Source organism: Lactuca sativa, chromosome 1, assembly GCF_002870075.4.
Source record: "Lactuca sativa cultivar Salinas chromosome 1, Lsat_Salinas_v11, whole genome shotgun sequence".
NCBI lineage: Eukaryota > Viridiplantae > Streptophyta > Magnoliopsida > Asterales > Asteraceae > Lactuca > Lactuca sativa.
The window spans coordinates 137,065,195-137,090,741 of NC_056623.2; the positions used below are offsets into that span (position 1 = coordinate 137,065,195).

The following is a 25,547-nucleotide window of genomic DNA, read 5'->3' on the forward strand; positions in this document are numbered from 1 at the left end:
GAATTCAACCACGATTTGACCTCGTGATTTATAATATGCGAATCATTGAGATCCATGTTCTTGAGTAGATTGTGAGTCAGGGTTTTTTGTTCTTCGAGAGTTAGATCTTTCAAAGGTACACGATCCATCCCCATTTTATCATGCTTCCTTACCGATTCCTAATCGAAAACCATGATTTCTAGAGCTTCAACTTCAGGAGGGGGAAGGAAGGAAGCATCGTAACTAGGGCAAGAGGGAAACAAAAATGGAGGATAAAAAAGAAGGCGGGTTTTCAAAATTTTGGGGATTTCATTTACCCCAGTATCTACTAAAACCTTGGCCTAGCACGTGCTAGAGAGAAGGGAGGTGGCAATGGATTAGGGTTATAGAGAGACAGGAGGTAGAGAATGAAGGGAGATCTAGAGGAGAGAGTATCAGAGAGAGGAGAGTGGATTGCAAGGATGAAAGATAGATAGAAGTTAGAAAAAACAAGGCGGGTTTTCAAAATTTTGGGGATTTCGTTTCCCCCTTGTCTACTAAAGCGCGTTTCATTAAAATTATAAAGCGACAGGTAAAGACGACGCACATTTATGATAAAGCGCCCTCCGTGTTTTTAATTTTTTTTCTTGAGACACTAAATTAAGGGCATGCAGTAATGTGTGACGTAAATCCTAATTTTTTTTGAAGAGATGACACTATTTTATGGGCACTTCCTTTTGCGTATCATTAATCAGTGCGTGTCGTAAAAAGCGCGTCATTAAAGGTCTATTTTCTAGTAGTGAAAAAGCATAAAGCTAACGATGGATACGGCTAGTCCGAGTCATGGTGGGATGTGCCAAGGGGTGGTGCTGAGGAAGTGGATGCTGCCTAAAGGCGAGCCACCTATCGCTCCGTGTCTCGGAGTCGAGTCTCCTACCTCACTTGGCTCATGTGGAACTCTCGGATAACCTCTCGCGTTTCCTGCTCCACCCGCTCAACCCTAGGCTGCATCTGGTGCATCTGATCGGCGGTGCTCTGAGCCAGATCGACAGTATCCCGCAATCATCTCACCACGACTGGAAGTGCGCGATTAGCCGGTCCTCCCTCCCTCTAGTCATAGAACTCACGTGCCATGCCAAACGGGGGTCGCTGTCCCTGTTGCCTGCTCCACCTCCAAATGTCGATACCCCAAGGAGGTGTAGGGCCATTTAGACCCATTCGGTGAGCCGACACCCTCACTGGGTATGGTGGGTTGATGACTTCAGACTCTGCGTCCGAATCATCATTGATGTCATCACCAGACTCTACTTCACCATCATCTACCGCGGGTTTCGCAGGTTCCTCAATTTCTTCTTCCTCTTCCTCAAGGTCCTCTTCATGTTCTTCTCCAGGATCCTCTTCAGGGTCCTCGTCAGATTCTTTTAGCAATCCGTTATTTCCCTGATTGGGTAAGTAGGGATCTCCAAGGTAGTGGAAACTGACCATACGGACTACACAAGAGTGCATATATATGTCATATTTTAATTACTCTCATAGTATTTTTAGTTATTTGTGTTTAGATCCCTAGAGTTTTTTTTATTTTATTTTGGAGAGTGGGGTAGGCTTTTGGATTCATTACCTACTATGATTATTCCCGAACACATGTTGGTCACATTCTGAATAAATATAGTTGATCAAGCTATATTTATCCCTAATATAACTACATAACTGCCCAGGTTAAATCATAGTGTTCAATTTCCTCTAGAAGCTTTTATTAAGTATTGTTAGGCTATTATCCTAATATACGCACATAAGTGTGAAATTTTTGTTTTTTTCAGAGTTATTTAGTTCCATAAACATTGCTCTGATACCAACCTGTCACACCCCCGAACCAGACGGCGGAAACGTCTGAGGGCTTGGGTGACTTAAATTGAAATATCATCACAATGAATATACAAGAAACATAACATAAACATCACCCTGCATTAATACATTACAACTGACCTTGTTCACATGAAGTACATTGTTTAGATGACATATTTCAAAACATAAATTGTCTTGGTAACTAACATTTCACAAAAGAAATTTCCCGAGACACAATTGGAGGCTCTTCAGTCTAACGATTTCCTGAGAATACAAGTTATTTTGAAAACGTCAACATATATAATGTTGGTGAGCTCATAAGCATGTTTGATATAAAACTAGTTTGTATTGTTTGTAAAACCCAGAAAATCCGATATTTTCTATAACAAAAACTGTTTGCGAAAAAGATGTGATGATCCCATAAGTGCATATGTATGTGATTTTTTAAACATGTAAAAGTGATTGTTCTTCAAAATTGATTCTTGTATTATAGTTGTTGTATGTAGAAGTGAATAATGTCGTTTCCCCGGAAAACTCGATGTTTTGCAATTTAAATGGTATGATGGTTTTGTACTATTGTATGAATCACTTTGCATCGTCACTGTGTATGAATATGATTTCCCATGAATACTAAAATGGTAACAGATCTTTATGTGAGTCGTTATAACCATGCATAATAATGACTAATTCGCCTGTTTTGGCATTTTTCCAAACGCCGGTTTTGATCAAAATTTTGTCACCCTAGACTGGCCGTGTCTAACTGTAGCGAACAGCTCAGGTGTGGGGGAGTCACTCCCGTATAGCTCTATACACAAACTCTCGCTCTCCCTCTAGGAGACTCTAGTTATAACTACAGACTACGACCGACACTTATTGGTGTCACCCATTATTTCTCACTAAATCCCATGAAATTGAATAATCCTTGTTTTACAACCCGAATGATGTTTACGTGAATATGAAGTAAGCCTAACAGACATGAAAGAGGACAACGGTGGCCCACTAATCATGTATGTTATTATAGGCTGTCAAGTATGCGACATACACGTTATCCCATCAAGCATATGATTGATTTGGACCATACTAGCAATGCAATTGGGCCACTAAGGCCCAATAGCATGTAAAAGCCATTGAGGGTCCATTAGGCATGTAATTGGGTCACCGGAAGCCCAATAAACATGTATTATTTATGTCGTTTACCCGTTTTTCTATGTTAATAGTGTCGTAAGATTTGTTTAACACGAAGCTTTTAATCATAAAGTTATAACATTCGTCAATCGTTTTATAACGATATTATAGATTTATAAAAGTATGCATTTTTAAATCCATAAGTTATAAAATTTTATATTTATGGCCCAATTGTTTTAATAATAGCATACTAGACCCAAAAATATTTGTTTGACCAATTCAGCCCCTTTTTCACATAATATTACGATTTCAGCCATGTTTAGCAAAAATGACATTTTTCGTCCTTTTTAATAAAAAATGACATTTTAGGTCCTTCAATTATTTTTCTTGACATTTTTGGCCCAAACACAAATTAAATTGTTATTTCAGCTCAGAATATAATCTTCGGGCAGTTTCAGCCCCTTATATGGAAAAGTTTGCATTTATGGTCCAAATTTCCGCAAATTTCATAATCTTGGCCCAAAATCCAAAAACTTTGCATTATTAGTCCAATTTGGCAATAAAATCATTTTCAAACCCTGAAATTTATTTATTTATGTTTTAGACTCATACTTTTATGAATTTAAAATTTCAGCCCTAAAACTCTTCATTTTCGCAAGTTTGGGCCTAAAAGTCCATGAGGCCCAAATATAAGCCCATTAAGTAAAATATTATATTTTTGGTCATTTGAAAAGTCTTATTTTCATAAAAATCAGCTTTTATATAAATAAATACTTTATAGCCCTCATAAAACCGAAAATTATCAGCTTTCAACCCAACCTTTGTTATTTTTGCAAAAATGACACTTGTAAAGATCTTGGGCTTTGCTTTTTCACTTATTAAACTTAAGGACACTTAGATTTATGTTGTATGTTGTTTATTATATTTTTGTTTATGGATCTTTCACATTTTAGCAATAGATCTCGGAATATCTTAAATATTAACACATTATCACAACATAAACCAAAGAAATCACATATAACATGCAAACACACATAGATCAACACATAACACTTGTATTCTCCCCCCAAAAACAAGTAAAATCCGAAAACAAGGAGGTATGAACTCACCTTTGCTTGTTGTTCTCGATTTTTGAAGAAGAACGGAAGAAGATGGTGTTGTTTTTGGTTCTAGCAAGCTCCTTGAGTGGATTTCGAACTTAGATGGGTTCTAGGGAGCATGATCACGAAATTAAGGTGGTAAAAAGAATGAATGAGTTCAAAAAGAAAGTATGTTACTTAGATTTGTAAGTTCTTACCACTAGAGTGTAACTTGAATTGATTTTTGGTTGAAACCTCCTTAAAATGCTTCTAAGTCTCGAAGTTTCTTGATGAAAGAGGAGATGTGTTCTTGAATGTATACTTAGAAGGAGTTTGATAAAATATGTGTGTGTGTGTGTGTGTTGATTATCGGCCGAGAGTGATAAAGAGAGAGAGAGAGATGGGAGGATTTCCAAGTGGGTTATTGCATGATGGATTAGGATCATAATCTAGATACATGAGGTATAATTAGTATGGAAATCCCATATGTAAAAATGAGGTGTCAACCTCTTTCCCATGCAAAATTTTTTTTTTTTTTTACACATGGGCCGAAATGGGCTAATTAAGGAAAGAGGTGAAATTGGTTTGGCCCAATCCTCTCTTTAGTTCCAAATTATGAAGCATATAAATAAATTTTTAGGCCCATTTGGCCTCTAAGGTAGTTCACAAGTCAATTGTATAGAAGAATGGGTTTTATAGTCCTTTAGGGTTTGTGTAAATCAATTATAGCCCACTAAGGCCCATTAGGGTAAACCATTTTGTTTTAGGCCCATGATGGCCCAAAAGGTTAGGTTTTATGAGTGTGGATCCAATTAGATCCCAATTAAGAGTTCTAAGCCCAAAACGATCGAATTGGAAGCTTATTGGCTGTTAGGGTGCAAAGTCATGCTTGGATGTAATGTGTTTAGGCTTTCCTCTTTGTATGTGTAAATGGGTTGAGTCTTTTCCTATAAATAGGAAGTGAGTGACTCCCATTATGTAAGGAATCATTTGGAGTGTTAGACTAGAGAGAGAAATTGTATACAAACCCATTTGTATAATCTTTCTAGATCTAATAAGAGCTTACAAAGAATTATTTACTCCTTGTGTTCTTGAATTTGTATGATGAATTACTAGATCTTTCTAATTCCGCATATGCCATCAGAATCAACACCACTACAATTGGTATCAGAGCGGGTGTTCTTGAATCTCATCAAGAATTGATCCTTGATGGCTATTTTGATTTGGTGATTCTTTTTGTTCATTGATCTTCGTGTTTAGAGAGTGTTTTTGTATTCTAGAAGTCGAATATTTCCTTGATTTGATCCATAATTCGACTTTCTCTCTCTAGAATACTTGTTTTGTATCACTTTATCTCTCTAGAAAACCCATTCATAATCACTTTCTCTCTCTAGAAAATTTCAAGTTCTTGTAATCATGGAGAAATGGATGATACGTAGGGATGATTTTCAAAGTGAATGCTCATTTGAATATCTTCTTTATAGCTTAACTGTTGGATTGATAAGTGAATGTGATATTGTTGTAAATGGAGAAAAGAATGAAGTTGGAGAATTAATTAGTTGTCAAAATTTTCAAATCAAACATTTGTTTGATCGTTTGATTACAACATATCAAAAGAGACGAAGAAATAGAAGAGATGGAGAAGTCATAAAAGGAATTTCTCATGCAGAATGCAAATATGGAAGCAATAAACTTGAATATTATGCAAATTGTCGTGAAGCTCGGGATGGTGTTCTTGATGATGATGATGTTCAAGAAAAAGGAGTTCAATGTGATGTTCTTGATGTTCAAGAAAAAGGAGTTCAAGTTGATTCTCAAGATGAAAAAGTTTTTTGCTCAATTGGAGTTAAACCGATGATATTTTCTGTTCTTGTGATTCGTTTGAAGGAATGATTCCTTATCGGAAGCTGGTGGTTCAAGAAATTCACAAATATCAAACTCCAAAAGATTTGATTCAAACTCAAAATATTCATGTTGTTGAAAGTGGGTTTGTTCATGAAGTCAAGTCTTCAAGATGCAAAAAGATAAGAAAGAAAAAGAAGAAGAAGATGAATCAAAAGAATAAGCGGGTTTACTCACAAAAATCGTCATATGTTGTGAAGCCAAAATCCGTGAAGCAAATTTGGGTTCCAAAACAACAATCTCCAAGTGTTGAATTGAATTTGAAGTCAAAACCCAAATGTGTTGGTGGTTCTTTTGAAGATGTTCTTGGTTTGATGAAAAACACGAAGAACACAAAGAACGAGTTGTACATCTCGCATGGTGGGTGGTACAATGTTCGATTTGGAGATTTTCTCATTCCGACAAAAGAACCAAGATCTTCCAAATTTGATTCGTTCGTTGAAAACGGAACTCGATTCGTCAAAAAGGTATCTCAAATTCTCAAATGGATTCCAAAACGTCCATGATTTCGATTCGTGCTTTGCGTTTTTCAAATTTTGATCAATTTGTTTCGTTGGATCTAATCCGTTTCAACCCCATTGTTGATCCAATATTTTTTTATCAAATCCAACCAAAAAAAAACAAAAATCCTAAATTCAAATACTGTTCATGTCCGATTTAATTGAGCCCAAATCGGATTGTTTACTGTTCATCTAATAAAAATTCAAGCCCAACTTAATTGAGACTGATTCATCCGATTTGCTGTATACAGTCCATATATCTTTTTCGTGCTATCCTTCTCGTTGTATCTAAATAATCGATAAATCAATAATTCCATTCAGATTTTCTTTTCTTTTGATTGAATCTTCAAATTTACCTGATCTGATGTTTTTATCTGATTATTCAAATCGATTCATTCTTTCAATTTTATTGATTCACTTTCGTTCCTCTTGATTAACTGTTTGTTGATTCAAGTATATTGAGTCCTTGATTTTAAAGAACTTGACCACGACCACTTGAAGGAGCTGAAGAACTGTTCGTTGAAATTGTTTTGATCTGAAACTGGAAGCTAGACTCATCAGTATCGTGTTTGTTGACTTCTGATTTTAAAAGTTCAATCTCAGAAAAGAAAAGTCAAACTCAAGATTTAAGAGATGAATCTATGAATTTGAGGCTGAAATTGGTTAATACTAGTTGTATTTGGGCTATGGATGAGGAAATCGAGTCTAATTTGGGAATTAATTTCGAAAATTGGTTATGATTATTGATCTTAATGTCGACGAATGTTAAGGACGTTCTTGTTCGTTTGGATCGACTATTAACAGATTTAAGGTTTGGACTAAAAAGCGAAGGGTGATTGATGATTTAGGTTGATCACTGAAATACAAAGGACGGAGTTTTTGGGTTAAAAGACGAACAAGAACTGTAAGGATCGAAGAACTGTAAGAACGATTTTGAAGAATGTATCTGGGTTTCTTGAACGAAGATTGTGATTTGTGATTTTGATTCGAAGGGTTGGAGAGTAGATGGCTTGATTTGTGTTGATAACTCTAAAAACGAAGCCTTGGTTTTGGTTATTTGATCCGTGAATTGGTGAAGAACAGTAAGAAACAAAGAACGTGAGAACGAAGATTTGGAAAGATGATTTTGATCGTTAATATACGAAGGGTTCCTGTATGGACGATGGTTTGGAGTCGATCAATCGAAGCCTTTCCTGTAGGATCGATTGTTGAAATGATCGATACAATCTAAGAGTAATCAAAAATGAAGGGTCACTGGATGGTTGTTCTTGGGTTTGATTTGGTGAAATGAACGAACGAAGGATGATTATGAAAGAATTTTCGAAGGGTGTATATGGCTGAATTGAAAAACGAAGAGTTTGGAGTCCAGATTCGAAGGGTACAAAGGTGTTTGGCATTTGAATGAATGGTTACTGGGTTTCTATTTTCGAAGGGGAGAAAGAAAAAGTCTTCGTAAGTCTGTTACCTGGTTATTGGGTAACAAATTGAAGAAGAAAATCAAAAGTTTCGAATATCACCCCTGAAGTTTCGAAGACTTGCCACAAATGGTCCAATTTCGAAATGGTGACAAAAGTTTTCGAAGAATGACATAATTTCTCTATTAGCCCCTGCAGTTTCGAAATATTGGCAGAAAATATCCAACTTCGAAATTGGGCTAATTTTCTGAGAAATTGAAGTATGTTCATTTTTGGTCCCTACAGTTTGTGCAAATTGACGCTTTCTACCCAGCTTTGGAAAAGGGGGAGAGTTTTGCATATTTGGCTATTTTTGATGCAACGGGTCCCTGCAAGTTTCAGAAAGTGACAATTTCTACCCGGATTTTGAAAAATCTTGCAACTTTCACCCAAAAAGTCAAAATTTTTCATAAATTGAAAATTTATTTTGTGGCTTTTTCGTGATTGTTTTTCCGTGCAAGATTTTTGGTGATTCATTTTTGGTATACATCAAGGGGGAGTATTGTGAGGATTATTCCTCGGGCGCTTCTCATCCTTAGTGGGTTTTATAATCATTTTTTGATTATAAAAAGGGGAGAATGATGGGTATTCGAAGCTTCTCGGGTTTGTCGAATATTCATTTGCGGATTTGTAGACCGGTGTTACTTCGAAGGGGAGTTTGGTCATGATCGCGCTAGCTCGTTGGAGATTAAAGCCAGACATCCAATCCTAACTTTGAGGGGGAGAATGTTAGGGTGCAAAGTCATGCTTGGATGTAATGTGTTTAGGCTTTCCTCTTTGTATGTGTAAATGAGTTGAGTCTTTTCCTATAAATAGGAAGTGAAAGACTCCCATTATGTAAGGAATCATTTGGAGTGTTAGACTAGAGAGAGAAATTGTATACAAACCCATTTGTATAATCTTTCTAGATCTAATAAGAGCTTACAAAGAATTATTTACTCCTTGTGTTCTTGAATTTGTATGATGAATTACTAGATCTTTCTAATTCCGCACATGCCATCAGAATCAACACCATTACATTGGCCCATTAAGCACAATAAGAAAATCCTAGTCCATAATGGACTTAAACCGGGATTTTTAGGGTTTCCAATCTGTAGTTGACTATTTGAAGTGTTTGTATAGAGTTTTTGGGCTTTTCAGTTGTATTTTGATGGAAGTTTGTTTTCATTGAATAAACATCACACTTGTTTTCAAGTCATGGTTACAATTATTGCCATGGTTAATGTTTACAAAAACATAGAATTTCCTGGTTGTGACAATCATCAAACAAAACTTCGAAATTAAGGTTAGAAAAACATCAAATAATTTTTAAAATTTTTTATTCATATAATTCTCTATCAATCTACTATTTTTTTAGTTTTAAATAATCAAAGTATCATGTTTTTAGCATTTTTAAAAAAAATCTATCTTGTATGCACTCTAACTGTTTGATGAAATGCATAAACTAAATTACCATGTTATATTCACATATGAATATGTTTTCGAACCTAAATCAATATATGATTATTAAAACACAAAACAGATATGCAAGTCTGTATGTTATTCATATATGAATAACATATAAAAATTATATATATTTGTGAGTACACATTGTAATATTCATATGTGAATATATTGTCTAATATTCATTTATGAATATACCATATAATATTCATAAGTGAATATATCATCTAATATTTGTAAGTGAATATACTACGTAACAGTCGCATGTGATATACTATGTAATACTATGCAATATTCACATATGAAGATACCATCTAATATTTATAAGTGAATATACCATCTAATATTCTCAAGTAAATATACTATGTAATATTCACAAGTGAATGCATCGTTTAATATTTTAATATGAATATATATTGTATCATATTCACAAGTTTATATATTATATATAATTCATATGTGAATATACTATGTAAATCTCTACTATTATGAACTAACAATATATTTTTAACATTTTTGATGTTTATTTAGATGTTTTTCCAGACATGGTTATAACTCAATGAATGAATAATATTTCAATCAATGGTTAGTTCATAATCTCATTGGTTGACGATTGGTTGACGTAATTGAGAATATATCATTGATAAAGACCATATATTTTTATATTCATGTATAAATGTTATACAATTTAATATATTCTTCATTTTGATCATATTAAATTCAAATGCGAATGATATTCATTAACCAATACAATGTTATCTGTCTTAGTATAATGTTGAATTTACATTTAAAATAATATTGTTACAATATAAAAAAAACTATTCACAAACCAATTCTTATAGTGTATTATTTATTTTTATATATAAAGGTTGTATGTACAAAATAAATAAATGAACATGTATAGTTTATTCACATAAATAAAAATAACAGATTATAATTATAGTTTCACTAGTTGGATTGAAGTTAGTAACATCATCAATAAATATGTCGTAATGATTTTTAAACTTTATTTATATATGAATAAATAACATGTCATGATGATGCCATTACTAGTAGGAAGGAAAATTTAGTGACATTATCAAAAAAATTGCCGCAATGAAGTTTAGCCTCAGAATTGGACGAAATTCGCATATTTGATTTAAAATGGTGCGATTTAGAAAATTCACAGCTTCGCTGTGACATACGGTGTTTTTTGGCCATTCGGGACTGTTTAGGGCCTCAAAATGACGTTTTTCTATTTTTATAATTTTCTGAAAAAAGTTGTCATTTATTCACAAATCAATATAACATTAATAAAAATATATGCTTATATGATTATTTTATTAACCTAAAATATTAGTTGTATGTGAATAAATATATATTCTTATCAAATACTTTTTTTATCTTTAATTTTATATATTTTGTAGTTCAAACACACACACACACACAAACACACACACACACACACACACACACACACACATATATATATATATATATATATATATATATATATATTCATTTGTGAATATTACATATGTTCACATGTGGATATAATTCTTATATTTTATTTACATATAAATTATAAATTTTCTTAGGACCTCAAAACGACATATTTTTTATTTTCCGAAAAAATACTTTACCCTTTATGAATATTATATGTATTCATTTGTGAATATTACATGTATTCGCATTTGAAAATAATTTTTATATGTTATTCACATTTGAATTACATAGTTGTTCTGTGTTTTTAAAAGACATACATTGATTCTCGTGTAAAGACATATTCATTTGTGAATATTTCGTGATATATTTAGTTTATGCATTTCATCGAACATTTGGCATGCAAATAAATTAACTTATATAATTATGATAAAAAAAATTAACAACTGAAGCCAATAATTACAACACGAATCAAGTCCTATCAAAATCGATCAATAATCAGTAGGTTTGGATCAAAAATTTGAAAAAAATCTATAAATATAAAGTTTTTCAAGCCTGACAATCGATTTTTAAAAAATTCTTCAAATATATGGTTATGTTGATGTACTTTCGATTGCTATCTGTTGTTTGATATTGGTAAATCTTCGATTGATGAAGTTTCGATAACTGGTGATCGCTAAATAATGTGACATTGATAAATATGGATTATGTTTAACAATTTTGCTTTACATCAACGAAACTGGACAAGATTAAATCACGACTTACACTTAATAGTACAAATAAACGTTTATGATGATGAATCACAACATTTTGATGAAATAACGAAGATTTTTGATAAAGAATTTGATGTTTTTATGAAGTGTCGATGTTTTTTTATGATGAGCGGATAACGTTGATATTTTTTTTATGAAGAACAGATGACGTTGATGAAAAAAGATGATGTTGATGGAGAACTTATGATGTTGTTGAAGAACAGAGGAACGATCCAGATGAATGAATAACATATGATGTTTATGAAGAACAGATGAACGATTCAGAAGAACAGTGTATCCTTAATGACTTAATCTAAATGTGTTTACGTATATAAAAATGATTAGCTGAGAATGATTCCCTTATTCTTAAACTTATATATATATATATATATATATATATATATATATATATATATATATATATATATATATATATATATATATATATATATATATATATATATATATATATATATATATATATATATATATATATATATAAAATGAACGTGTTCATATGTTTTTGTTTTAAAATTGGTTTGGGCCCCTACTCTTAGTGGTCGTATAAATCCCCAGTGGATGATCTTATGTTGTTACAAATATATCACTTTTCATCTGAAGTTGATTCTCTCCCTCACTTTTTCTCTTTCTCTCTTGTTATATATACACAAACCGACAATACGCATAGCGATACCACACTCTGAAGTTCTTGAAACTTAGCTAATATAAAATTCTCGGATCATTTTAACAATTTAACCATCTTGATCATACATCAAGCTCTATACAGTTATGGAAGCTCATGCTCTTCTCCAGTCATCACCTTCTCAGTGGGTGTCCCTAACTAGCCCACCGAGAAAGCAATCTCTTTTCATTATTAACAAATTACCAGCACGTATCACTGCTATACGTACCCATCTATTATCTAACCATGCTTCTATAACAGCTCCTAAACGGGAAAAAGATCCAAAAAAACGGGTAGTTATAACGGGTATGGGTCTTGTCTCTGTGTTTGGGAACGACGTTGATACATACTATGAAAGATTATTAGCTGGAGAGAGTGGAATCAGTTTAATTGATCGATTCGATACCTCCAATCTCCCCACACGTATTGGTGGCCAAATTCGAGGATTCCAAACACATGACTTCATTGATCGCAAAGTTGACCTCGGACTTGATGATTGTCAACGATATTGCATTGTTGCAGGGAAAAAAGCTCTTGAAAATGCTGCTCTTGGAGTCAATAAACGCTCAAAGGTTCTTCATTCATCAAAATTTCCATGTCGTCAAATATAAAGTCCAATGGTTAATTTAATGACGATGTTTTCTGACATGTACAGATTGATAAGGAGCGTGCTGGGGTGCTTATTGGATCAGGAATGGGAGGTGTTAGTGTATTTTCTGACGCTGTAGAGTCTCTAATAGATGAAGGTTATGAAAAAATATCACCTTTATTTACACCTTATTACATAACAAACATGGGTTCAGCGTTACTTACGATTGATCTTGGATATATGGGACCAAGCTACTCCATTTCAGCTGCTTGTGCGACATCTAACTTTTGCATCTATGCGGCTGCTAATCATATCCGTGAAGGTGATGCTGATTTGATGATAGCTGGTGGTGTCGAAGCTTCTTGTATTCCAGTTGGATTTGGAGGTTTTGCTGCATGTAATGCTTTGTCTAAGAGAAATAATGATCCCAAGACTGCTTCTAGACCATGGGATAAGGATAGAGATGGAATCGTGATGGGTGAAGGTGCTGGTGTTTTGGTAAACTTACCACCCATGTTGGACTTCACTATCTATAAATTGTATTAAAACCACATTCATAATGATGATGGAGAAAAGCAAAACTTTTTTTTTTCTAGCTGTTTCTACTTGAAGATCAATCTGGTTTTATATATATTTTATATTTCTTTTCTTAGGTGATGGAGAGTTTAGAACATGCAATGAAAAGGGATGCTCCGATACTTGCTGAATACTTGGGAGGTGCAGTAAATTGTGACGCTTATCATGTAACTAATCCACGATTTGATGGGCTTGGTCTTTCGTATTGCATACAAAGCTGCCTTATGAATGCTGGTGTGTCGGCAGAAGAGGTATGTTTCACTTAATTCCTCCGAGTTTGTTTGTTTTTTTGTCGAACAAGTCATATTTTAGGGAAATTTAAATTAACTAAGAGCACCCACTATGCCATTTTCTCAAAGGTCCATAGAAACCGTGAACGGATGAACCGCTTCACAAAATTCAATACTCATAGTAGAATGCTTATGCTTATGTGGCATAAAATGTACTAAAGGGTGTTTGGACGAAAAAAAAAGTGTTTATTGTTTATAGCTTATTCCCTAATTGTAAGTGTTTGGATAGAAATCCTTAAAAGTCAGGTTATTGTTGTAATAATAAGTTATATAAGTTGATTTTAATAAGAAGTTTCATTTAAAAAATCAAAGAATATTTTGTAAATAGTTAAAAATAAATTGTAGTGATAAATGCAAAAACTAAATTGTAATATCTATTTAACTAAAATATTTTTCTTAAAAATATTTTTATAATCGTTAAAAGTTTTCAAATAAGTAGCTTAAAATAACTTACGATAATAATAGTTAAAAATAACTTTATATAAATGATTATATTGTTAATTTTAAAATAAAAAAACAATGTTTGATGTTTAAATGATTATAATCACAGAAATTAAAACATTAAGAAAAAAAAATTTAAAATTAATTAACAATAACAAAAAGTATAAATAACATTAAAGAGTATATTATATTTAATTTTATTAATGTGTAACTCGCGGATAGAAGTTATTTAAACGATTGAGATAATGCAGTTATAATATATGTATATATTATCATATAATTCAAAATAAATAATATATTATATTAATTTAATATATGAATTATTATATCAAGTTTAACAACAACGTTATTGTTATATTTATAAAAAAACATATATTTTTAAAGACTTCAACTATATAGGTGTTTTTGCGCAACGCGCGGACATTCGCGTACTATACTTATAAAAGATGCATTTTTACTTACATCACATTTATTTGAAACCTCCATGACTTTTCACTTTTTTTCTAATAATTATTATAAATTGGTTATTAATGTTAAATTAATGTAAAAACTAAATTCTAATCATATATTAACTGAAGTACAATATTAAAAAAAAATCACATTTTACTTCTATTTATGACATTATGACTTTAACTTTTTAATGTATTGTAGTTAACTTATTAGCTTAAATATGTTTTCTTATATGAGTAGTTATCATTTTAAAGTCACAAATTTTATATAATTTATGATTTTATACAAAATAGTTAAATTATTAATTTCAATATAATGTCAAAACGGTTAACTTAAATCAACATTTCAGTTCAATTTGAAAAAAATCGTGAGAAAAATTTATTAATAGTTAAAAGTTATATGGTAGAATGCTAAACCTAAATTGTAATCCTAAATAAACAAAAAAAAACATTAAACTATTTTTTGTAATCATTAAGAGTTTTCAAATAAATAGCTTAGAAATAACAAAAAATAATAATAGTTAAAATTAATATTATATAAAAAATTATAATGTTATCTTTAAAATATATATATATATATATATATATATATATATATATATATATATATATATATATATATATATATATTTGTTGTTTTAGATAATTATAATCAAAGAAACTAACAATATTCATCAAATAAATTACAAAAAATTAAAATTTCTGAAACCAATTAAAATAATTAAGAGTTTACAAATACATTATTTTATATAACTTACAATAATAATATTTAAAAGTAATATTATATACAAAATTTATATTGTCACCTTTAAAAATAATAACAATGTTTATGTTTTAAATAATTACGATGATAGAAATTAAAATCTTAAGCAAATAAACTTTTAAAAATTAATTAATTATAACAAAAACTATAAATATCATAAAACCATATATTATAGTTAATTTTATTAATGAGTAGCCGATAGATAGAGACCATCGAGACAATCAAGATTATAGAATTTTAAAAAATGTCTACACTATCATTTAATTTAAAACAAATAATGTTTATACCAATTTATTATAAGATTTATTATATAAGAGCTAACAAGAACATCCTTCATATATTTAAAAAACATATATTTGTAAATATTTCAAATATATTGTTGTATTTTGCGCAATACGCGGGTGTTCACCTAGTATATACTTATAAAGAAATTTTTTTTCCTTTCACCACATTTTTCTTGAAACTCCCATTACTTTTCAATTTCTCTTTAATAATGATTATAAGTTGGTTAATAAGGTTAAATAAATATCTAACATAAAGTGTAATCATATATAAACTAAATTTCAATATTAAAATAATATATTTACTTTTACTTATAAAGTTATGTCTTTAACATTAACATATAATACTTAATTTATTAGTTTTAAAATGTTGTATATAAAACATTATCATTTTAAAATATTGTTACTTTTAAAAACAAAAAACAATGTCTAGTGTTTTAAATAATTATAATGATAGAAATTAAAACGTTAAGTTAGCAAATTTTAAAAAATTAATTAACAATAACAACAACTATATATAACATTAAACTATATATAATTTTTTATTTTTATCAATGAGTAACCCGCAGGTAGATGTCATTGAAACGATTGAAATTATCCAGTTTTAGTACATGTATATATTATCGTATAATTCAAAATAATCAATATATAATAGCAACTTAACATACGAATTAGTATATCAAATTTAACAACAACATTATTGTTATATTTAAGAAAACATATATTCGTAAAGATCTCAACTATATAAGTGTTTTTGTGCAACGCGCGGACACTTGCCTAGTTATTAAGAAATTTACACAAATGTTCCTTAAAACATACAACACGAACCCTTACCTAATAGACTATATTATACTTATATTGTTTTGTACTTTGTATTTATATATTTCGTCTTTACCATATTTGTATATGCACTTAGACATACATGCATCACCAACAGACAATTTCGAAGCTAAAAGGTTATGAACGATGATTGTGACTGGATTGTGAGTCGAAAACTCTTCTTGCTAATTGTGAGCGACGAATTTAGTGACAAATTAGCGATAACACAAATTACCCAAAGAATATTTGAGAACGTTTGGATTTCATTGCTAATTTCCGCAGTTAATCTGTTGGCGATTAGCTCATGCAACCAGTAAATTTCGTAGTTAATCCGCAATTAATTATGTGTAAGTGAGAGACAATCTATTCCATTGAATATGTTGCTATTCTATAAGCAAAATTCAAAAATGAAATTCATTGTTTATACCCCAAAATCAAATGACTATTTATGACTACGAAATAAATATTAATATTCAACTAACAAACAATTTCAAGTATTAAAACCAAATCATAAAAATCAAAATTTTCAAATTCTAATTAGATGGGTAAGTTATTTCCTTGGATACTCTTTAAGATTTCGGTATGCATCTTGGTGAATTCTTGGGCTCAGTTTTTTCACGTTCCACCTTAGGCTCTTCCTCCGTCTACTCACTGACCAATAAGCTACAAATATGAAAACAAAACACTATAAACATATAGTAGCTACTATTAAAAAATATTAATAAAAAGTCTAAAGAAACTATATGATATAAAATTATCATTCTGGCATAAAATCAGATAGCAACGTGGAGAAATGTTTACCAGGCTATGTAAAACATGACACATGCATGATCCACAAAGTTTGGGACTCTGGTTATTATGTATTTTATAGAATTATCAACAATAATAATTGTAAGAGACACATGATTTGAAAAACAAAAATATATGACTTTTAGCTAGGATTTACATATGCAGATTCCAAAGAGGGCGAACCTTACCCTCCAAAAGATGTCATGATAAAAATATATAGTTTTTTTAGCATATCTTATTAAATTATTTTTCAAAATCAAACATGTCATGATAGAATAATGGGGTTAAATGCAAGAAATGACAACCGACTATTATTAATTTTTTTTTATCATAGATAGAGCGACCACATGTGAAAATGTGGGATATTGGATGGAGAATTTCAACCTAAACCTATTTGAAAACAAAAATTGTAAAATTCATTAATAAATGGAACACTAAGTACCACTCCTTCATTAGACCAGTAGAAAGCTAACCAGCATCAAGCAAAAACAATTTGAAAGTACATTTATGATTAAAAAAGTAGTTATATATTATCAAAAAGTTCCAAACTTATATATAAAACGAACCAATTTGAGGCTTGAAAATCATTGAACAGAAGTTGATTGGGATCTTAGATAAGTACCCATGTTCCGATATAAAACATGAACAAAAACCCAAAATTACTTGACTAAGCATTAAAAATAGGAGTTTCTAGTAGAGATTGAGGTGGTGAAGTTGGTAGAAAATGATGGTAAGGTCCTTCATGAACTTACACTATAAACATATAAATACAAATCAAATAGGAGAGATAACACTCTGAACATATACAAATACAAATAAAAAAGGAAAGTTAATTTTTCGTTAACTCTCTAATGGATGGATTAGGCCTGTTTATTATATTGATTAGAATCCCTATTAATTAGGGTTGTAAAGGAACTGAAAATTCAACGAACTGTTCATGAAGTGTTCATGAACAGTATGACAGGAAGTTCGTTTATTTAATATATGAAAGAACATGGACACAAATTCTCGCTCACTTAGTTAAATCAATGAAAACGAACATCGGTCCCATTCGTTTGATTATGTTCGTGAACGATCGTTTATGCCCGTTCATATAAGTTCTTTTTATGTTCATATATGCTTAATTGTGTTTAATTATATTACTATATTATATGTTCATTTATGTTCATATATATATATATATATATATATATATATATATATATATATATATATTCAATTATGTTTGTTTATATTTGTTCTTTTATATGTTCGTTCGTTTAGCATATTCATGAACAAAAATGAATGAACATGAACAATGTAATTTGTTAAACAAAGGAACATAAACAAGAAAACTCGTTCATTTATCAATTTGTGTTTGTTCATTTTATTCGACTAACTTAAACAAACGAACATGAATAAGACCTCGTTTGTCTTTGTTCGGTTCATTTATAGCCATACTACTTATTTAAATATCAAACACTTACACATGGTATAAACTCATATATTCCATAAATTTCTATTTTGAGTTGAGTCTTCTAGTATTATAAAAAAATTGTTGTTGTATAGTAAATATGAGCAATGTAAAAGTTGCTTTCAACGACTTTGTTTTTTTTCAACATTCCAATGGGTATACCCATCATGTGTGAAGTTCTTATTTAGCTTCACCAAGGTTGTGAAAAGGAAGAATAATCTCAGTTTCATATCATTGACCATCTTGCTTTTGAATAAAAGCATTCAAATTCACTCAAATTACCTAACTAGGTGGTGGTTGTTTAAACTAATAAAACAATTCCTCTCTCTTCTATAAGATAATAAATGAAATTGAACTAGCAGGAAGAATAGACATTTTGAGAAAAAATAAATTCATAAAATGCCACTTTTTATTGATTAGTGATTACAAGATGTAGCTGGGGAGAGGTTTATGATTATGAGAAAAAATAAATTCATACTCTGGAAAAACAAAGAAATAATCATACTTATAGTGAAGACGACCAAAATCATACTTACAAATAAGAGATATGTGGTTATGAGCCCAAAGAGCTTATCAAAATTATCATGTAATGATGTCGTTCAAGCCCACATTAATGAAATCAACTCGCCTAGATGACTTAATCACTTTCAATCAAAAGAGAGCATTGGATTTGTCGAACCTTGAATCTCAGACCAACACGACCTTGAACACACAATTGTACTCGTCTTTTGGTAACCTAGACATCTCCTTCTCTCTCAATCTACATTCACACAAAGGTAATTATTGTTACCTATAGAACTAAAAAACATGAAGAAACAAAAAATAGACCACATATTGAGAGCAATTCCAAATCTTTGACAAAAAAAACTTAATATCAAACAATTAGAATAGAAAACTCCTAAAAGTAATAAAAAACATACATGTTTCGTCATTCAACTTGTTGGATCCATACTTTTCTTGTAACTAGAGAGCAAGAATCCCATTCCATTAAAAATTATTGAAAATATCCAATAATGTCCAATTATAAATATATAAATCAAAATATAGGAAACCACATAATAAACAAAAGAAAGAAAATCAGAAAAATAAAGGGTGAATATGTGTGCGAATAGGCTGAAATCGACAATAATGGTCGTAGAGGTAGTCAGAATCGATGGGCAGCTGGAATCGATGATGATGGAGTTGGGGAGTCCAGAGTTAATGGTCGGGCGGGGTGCTAACTAAAATTAGGTTAAGAATATAGCTATTTCAGAGATGAGGAGGCCACAGTCAATGCTAGTATTGAATATTAATTATTACAATTATAATTACATAAAAGTATAAGCACATAATTCACATCAAATTATTAAAATTCATAAATTATAGTACAAATTAAATATGGAATTACAAGATTAACTATAAATGAAATTACAAAATAATAAAACAAAAACATAGCCTACGTCATGTTGAATATTGATTGAAAGTTTGAACAATGTAATATACTATGAGTCGGATGGTGGCATGGGCCACTTCTACAAGCTTCAAAAAGATGAAAAGTGCCCATTTTCTTGTGAATTTGGTTTAAATGCCTCTAACAACAGTGGGCTTAAGGTTTTGAAATGTCTCCTCTCATTGTCCAATTTAAAACCAATGAATAATTAACTTGGGGAAGTGGTACAAATCCAACATTATATTATTGTTTGTATGTTATAGTGGTGTACATGTAATTGACAATGCAAATAAATAATCTTCTATATGTTGAAAATTTGAAAAGACATGTGAACATGGAAATCATTCCATTTACCACTTACGACATGTGTATATACATTGAAAATGATGGACAACATATGTACTTTATGTGGTTGTATCAAGATTAGAAGCTTTGCAATGCTCCAACATGAGCGTTTTGAAACAATAAAAGACATTTACAAACACTTCATAAACACATACACACACACATACACACACATACACACACACACACATATATATATATATATATATATATATATATATATATATATATATATATATATATATATATATATATATATATATAACATCATAATGGTCCTAATGGTTACCCAAAATCTGAAGTTTAGTCCCCGTGATTTAAAAACCTCATAGATGGTCCCTGTGTTTTCAAAACTTGTGATGTTTGGTCCTTTTTGCTAACTCTGTTAAGTTTGTCCGTTAACTGAAGGGTATTTTTGTCATTTAACAACAATTGGGAGCATTTATGATGTTTTCTCGTATTTTCTAAAAAAAGAAAAAATTAAACATAATTAAATATATAAAAGGTCTCTTTCTCTCTCGACAAACACATAAATACACTAGATCCCCACTCATATTCTTCCCTAACCTAACCATTCACCTTCATCGATCCTTGCTTCCTAATCTAATCATCCATCGATTGACTGTTGGTGAACCAAACCTCCCACCATTGGCGTTACCAATTCCCACATCCTCCAATAGCTCAATCGCCTCTGATGTCCAGTGGCCCCATCTAAAAGCTTCATCGCTTCCCCGTCATTGCTCGCCGGATATCATAGCATCACCGGAAATTTTTCTTCATCCTCACCGGATTTCAAGTCGGAAGCCTCTCTTCATTCCACTGGATTTCAATTTTGAAACCACTTAAGCTTTCTTCATCCCCACTAGAAAAACCTCCTAAGATACCAATGTTGTTGTGGCGGTTGTTCTGTCTGGTGGTGTTGTGAATTCGATGGCTAATTGTATCGCTGGTGGAGGATTTATGGTTGTTCGATCTGTGTAAATGTTGGAAACCCTAGCATTTGATTCCAGGGAAACTGATTTGGCGGCTTCCAAAACAGGTTTAATTGATTTCATTAACTGGGGGTTTTGCCTAATTTCGTTTTTGACTTGTTGAAGCAATGATCTCCGATTTTTTACTGTTTTTGCATCTGATAATTTTGAAGGTCTAAGTTCTAGTGTAGTTGTTGAACTTTTGATTGGTTTAATGAATGAGATGGTTGTTTTTGCTCATTATTGATTGGGTACTCACATGGGAGAAAAAAATGAACAATTTCAATAAAGAAGACGAAGAATACGGTATTAGTAAAGATAATGGCGGTGGTGAAGGTTATGTGGTGGTTTGGTAGGTGGAAGTAACGATGGCTATGGTGTTTTGTAGTGTTGGAATGGGGAAATAAGGGTGGTGATTTTGGTCTAATGATGGCAATGGTGATGGTGGATGGTGGTGGTGGTAATGGCAGACAAAGAGTAGGATAAGGTGGGGGTATGGCTATGGTGTGTGTATGAGAGAGAAAGAGAGAGGGAGGGGGGAGAGAGACCTTGGATATTAAATTTAATTTAAAAAAAAAATAAAAGAAAAGAAAACCTCATAAAAGGTCCCTGGATAGTTAAATGACGGAAATACCCTTCATTTAATGGTAAAAGCTAACAAAGTTAGCAAAAAAGGACCAAACATCAAAAGTTTTGAAAGCATAAGGACCATCTATGATGTTTTTAAACCACGAGGATAAAATTTCAGATTTTAGGAAACTACAGGGACCATTTATGATGTTTTTTCATATATATATATATATATATATATATATATATATATATATATATATATATATATATCCTTATTTTAATAAAGGAATAAGTTGATTGTCCTTTTCGAATATGTCACCTTATTAGGCCTCATATTAATGTCATGTCACATGTCAATTTATTGATTATCAATTCAAATTTCAAAATTTAAATTGTCCACTTTAATTACATTAAATTAAATCACATTAAAATAAAAGTTAAAATAAAATTAAATAAAATTAATACAGATTATAAGGTCATGTACTTATTTAAATTAACGATTATAATTTTATATAACTACAAAAATAATATCTATTAATTAATAATTGACTAATAATTTTGAGTTTTTACTATGAATATTTAATTAATTTTGTAACCGTGATTTCCATGTGTTATAAACTAATATATATATATATATATATATATATATATATATATATATATATATATATATATATATATATATATATATATATATATATTAGGATTTTAATCCTGCAAAGCAGCAATATATGTAGGATTTTAATCCTGCAAAGCAGCAATATATGTAGGAGATAGACCTTAGTGTTAGTGCCTCTTTGAATTACAACTTACTTTTAAATTATATTCGTAACCTGATTTTGGTTTATGTTTCATTCCAAAGATTTATATTATAAGTTTCTTCATTAGATCTTCTATGTCATTGTCTCCAACATTACAATACATTCATCGATTAGTTCATAACTAGCGTGTCACAAACATGATCATTCTAATCTTCTTCAAAACTGCCTAATGAATTAATAATAAACCTTGAGATGGTATAATATGCTTGTAGAGAAAATTAGTAAAGAAGAAGATGAAAGACTAGATTGTAAATATTAAAAAGATTTAAGAATAGTGGATATAAAAAATATTGTTATAAATCTAGTTTTTGTATAAAATAAAAAAGTTGAACTTGTTCTTGGTATTTTATTTGAAATATAAATTAAAAAATAAGAATGCGAGACCTATTTATAATCTTTGAAAAATATTATGGATAATGAGGATAACTTTGTGAATCTTAAAGGCATATATATGATATGGCTTGCTACAAAAACCCATGGTAGTGTTGTGAAGCTCTATATGAAGTCTAACATTGGTGATGTTCAGATATGTCAAGAAACTAAATAATTTTTGCAGGTAAACTACGTTAATGCACATGCCACTTCATCTGTGGTTGGTGATCCCATTGAATTAAAATCGCTTATGAACGTATTCAAGAACACTTCATGGACAAAAATCAATGCCACCAAGGTAAACACAATGATCGTCTAAGTTATCTCTATAACATGAAGTCTATATTGAAATTATCTTCTTATATGTTGTTCAGTCAATGATAGGTCATTGCATGGGCGCAGCTGGAAGTCTAGAAGCCATTGCTACAATTAAAGCTATTCAAACAGGATGGTTACATCCTACCATCAATCAATTTGTATGTCATACCAATATTCTAATCGTTATACACTGCTCTTTTATTCTTAAATTCTCATGTTTTGGTTGCAAATGTAGAACGTAGAACCAAGGGTGGAGTTTGACACTGTTGCAAATCAAAAGCAACAACATGAGATTAACGTTGGTGAGTTTTTTTTTTTTTTTTTTTTTTTTTTTTTTTTTTTTTTTTTTTAATTTTTAAATTTACCTTGCGTTTGGAATATTCCACGATTTTTTAATTTCACTAAATCAATGTTTTGGATATGCAGCTATTTCAAATTCAATGGGTTTTGGTGGACACAACTCTGTTGTAGCGTTTACTGCATTCAAACCTTGATAAAATCATTGAGAATATCTCCATTATCAATAAAGAATAGTTTATGGTGTTTAAGGCATGTATCGATTTGTCAAAATATGCAATAGAATTATAAAATAATATAAAATTTAAATAAGTAATAAGAGTTCAAAGCCATATTCTGTTTACCATTTTAAACTAATACCATTATTTTTTTTATTTTTTATTTTTTATTTTTTTTATTTTTTTTATTTTTTTTTTAAATAGCAAACCACCTATGTTTCCACCAAGACTTGAACCCCTGACCTCTCATATGAGATGATCACTCCATACCGCTAGGCCATTGGCCATTTGGTATCATTATGTATTTTATGAACAAAGTTTAATATATTGAGAGAAAACACATCTCAGAGATTGGAAACATGACGTTTAATACAAATAGAAAAAAAAACAAACCTAAACAATACAAATGAAAAAAAAAATCTAAAATATGAGCATAATAAAATCTTCAAAAACACAAAAAACTAAAACAAAAAAAAAAGTAATTATAATAACATGAAATTTAGAGAGATTTGACTTTTAGTCAAATATTGATCAAAAGGAAAAATGGTCATTAATGAGAATTTAGCAAGTTTATGAAGTTTTGAGTACATGAAAATAACCAAGATGAGTTTATGTCACTAATATGAGGTTAAAAGAGTAAGTTGAAGAGAAGGAATGCATAAGAAAATGAATTTTGGCCTAAAAGGATATAATGAGAAATTTTATGTTTTAGGGACAACTTTATGACTTAATAGGTGAAGACCTGTATTAAGTTAGTAAGAAATGAATTATCAGATTTGTAGATCATATGAACACTTTTGTGTGGATATAAAGATCATGGAAAGCGTGTTAGAAACGAAGAAGTTCTACGTGTTAGAAGATGGGATAAAAGTTGATCCCAAAGTTGGAATGAAATCAACAATGTAGTTTGTTGGCCTCCACGGTGTGGTGGATAACTTGCCACGGTGTGGCGGCATATATACGTTACAATTTATCTCAAATTCAAATGGCCATCACGACGTGGTGAGGCCTTCCATCACAACACAATGTCAAAAAAAAATTAAACACTTGATACACCTTCCTTCTCACCAAAATACTCCCTCTCTGTTATAAAAAGGAGATCCAAAGATTTTGAGGAAACGGGATGATCAAGTGGCATGAAAAAGTGCTATAGGAAAGGATTTAACATCAAAAGCCCCTAAGGTAATCATCTCCTCCTTTTTCAAGCTAGTAGAGCTCTAATGGCGATTTATAGAATTGAACTAGAAATGAGATTGCTCTAAGGAAGCTTGTTATTGATGTCATTAAAAGTGTTTAAGAGCTTTCAACAAGTTTTATATGTGATTTCTAAGGTGTAATCTGTATAAAGGGACAACAAAAGCAACAATTTTAATCCTTAATAGGCCCAGAAATCGAATCTATACACAACCTGTCAGTCACAACCCTTGTAGATCTTAGACACCCTTGTAGATCTTTGATTGATTGATCAGAGCTTAAGAGTGCAATGTATCACTCCTTTTTTGTAGTCACACCCAAGGAACTCAGATCAACAATATCCAATAACAACGAATATAACAAACACCATGAATGAAGTCTCCGAAATCCAGATATGTTG

The 25,547-nt window shown here is 30.8% G+C and overlaps 2 protein-coding genes across 2 annotated transcripts; one reads left to right on the forward strand and one right to left on the reverse strand.

Moving 5' to 3' along the window:
* Window positions 1-1,068: 1,068 nt before the first annotated feature.
* Window positions 1,069-1,443, reverse strand: LOC111916829 (uncharacterized). Its single transcript, XM_023912486.1, has one exon. It carries the CDS (start codon window positions 1,441-1,443, stop codon window positions 1,069-1,071), a length of 375 nt encoding a protein of 124 aa, XP_023768254.1.
* A 10,565-nt stretch (window positions 1,444-12,008) lies between these two features.
* Window positions 12,009-24,345, forward strand: LOC111916822 (3-oxoacyl-[acyl-carrier-protein] synthase I, chloroplastic; the record flags this gene model as incomplete). Its single annotated transcript, XM_023912482.3, has 8 exons — window positions 12,009-12,036; window positions 12,421-12,731; window positions 12,815-13,246; window positions 13,402-13,575; window positions 23,305-23,418; window positions 23,495-23,596; window positions 23,674-23,740; window positions 23,865-24,345. Coding segments are annotated over 8 exons (1,296 nt in total), but the record flags the coding sequence as incomplete, so codon positions are not given.
* Window positions 24,346-25,547: the final 1,202 nt, after the last annotated feature.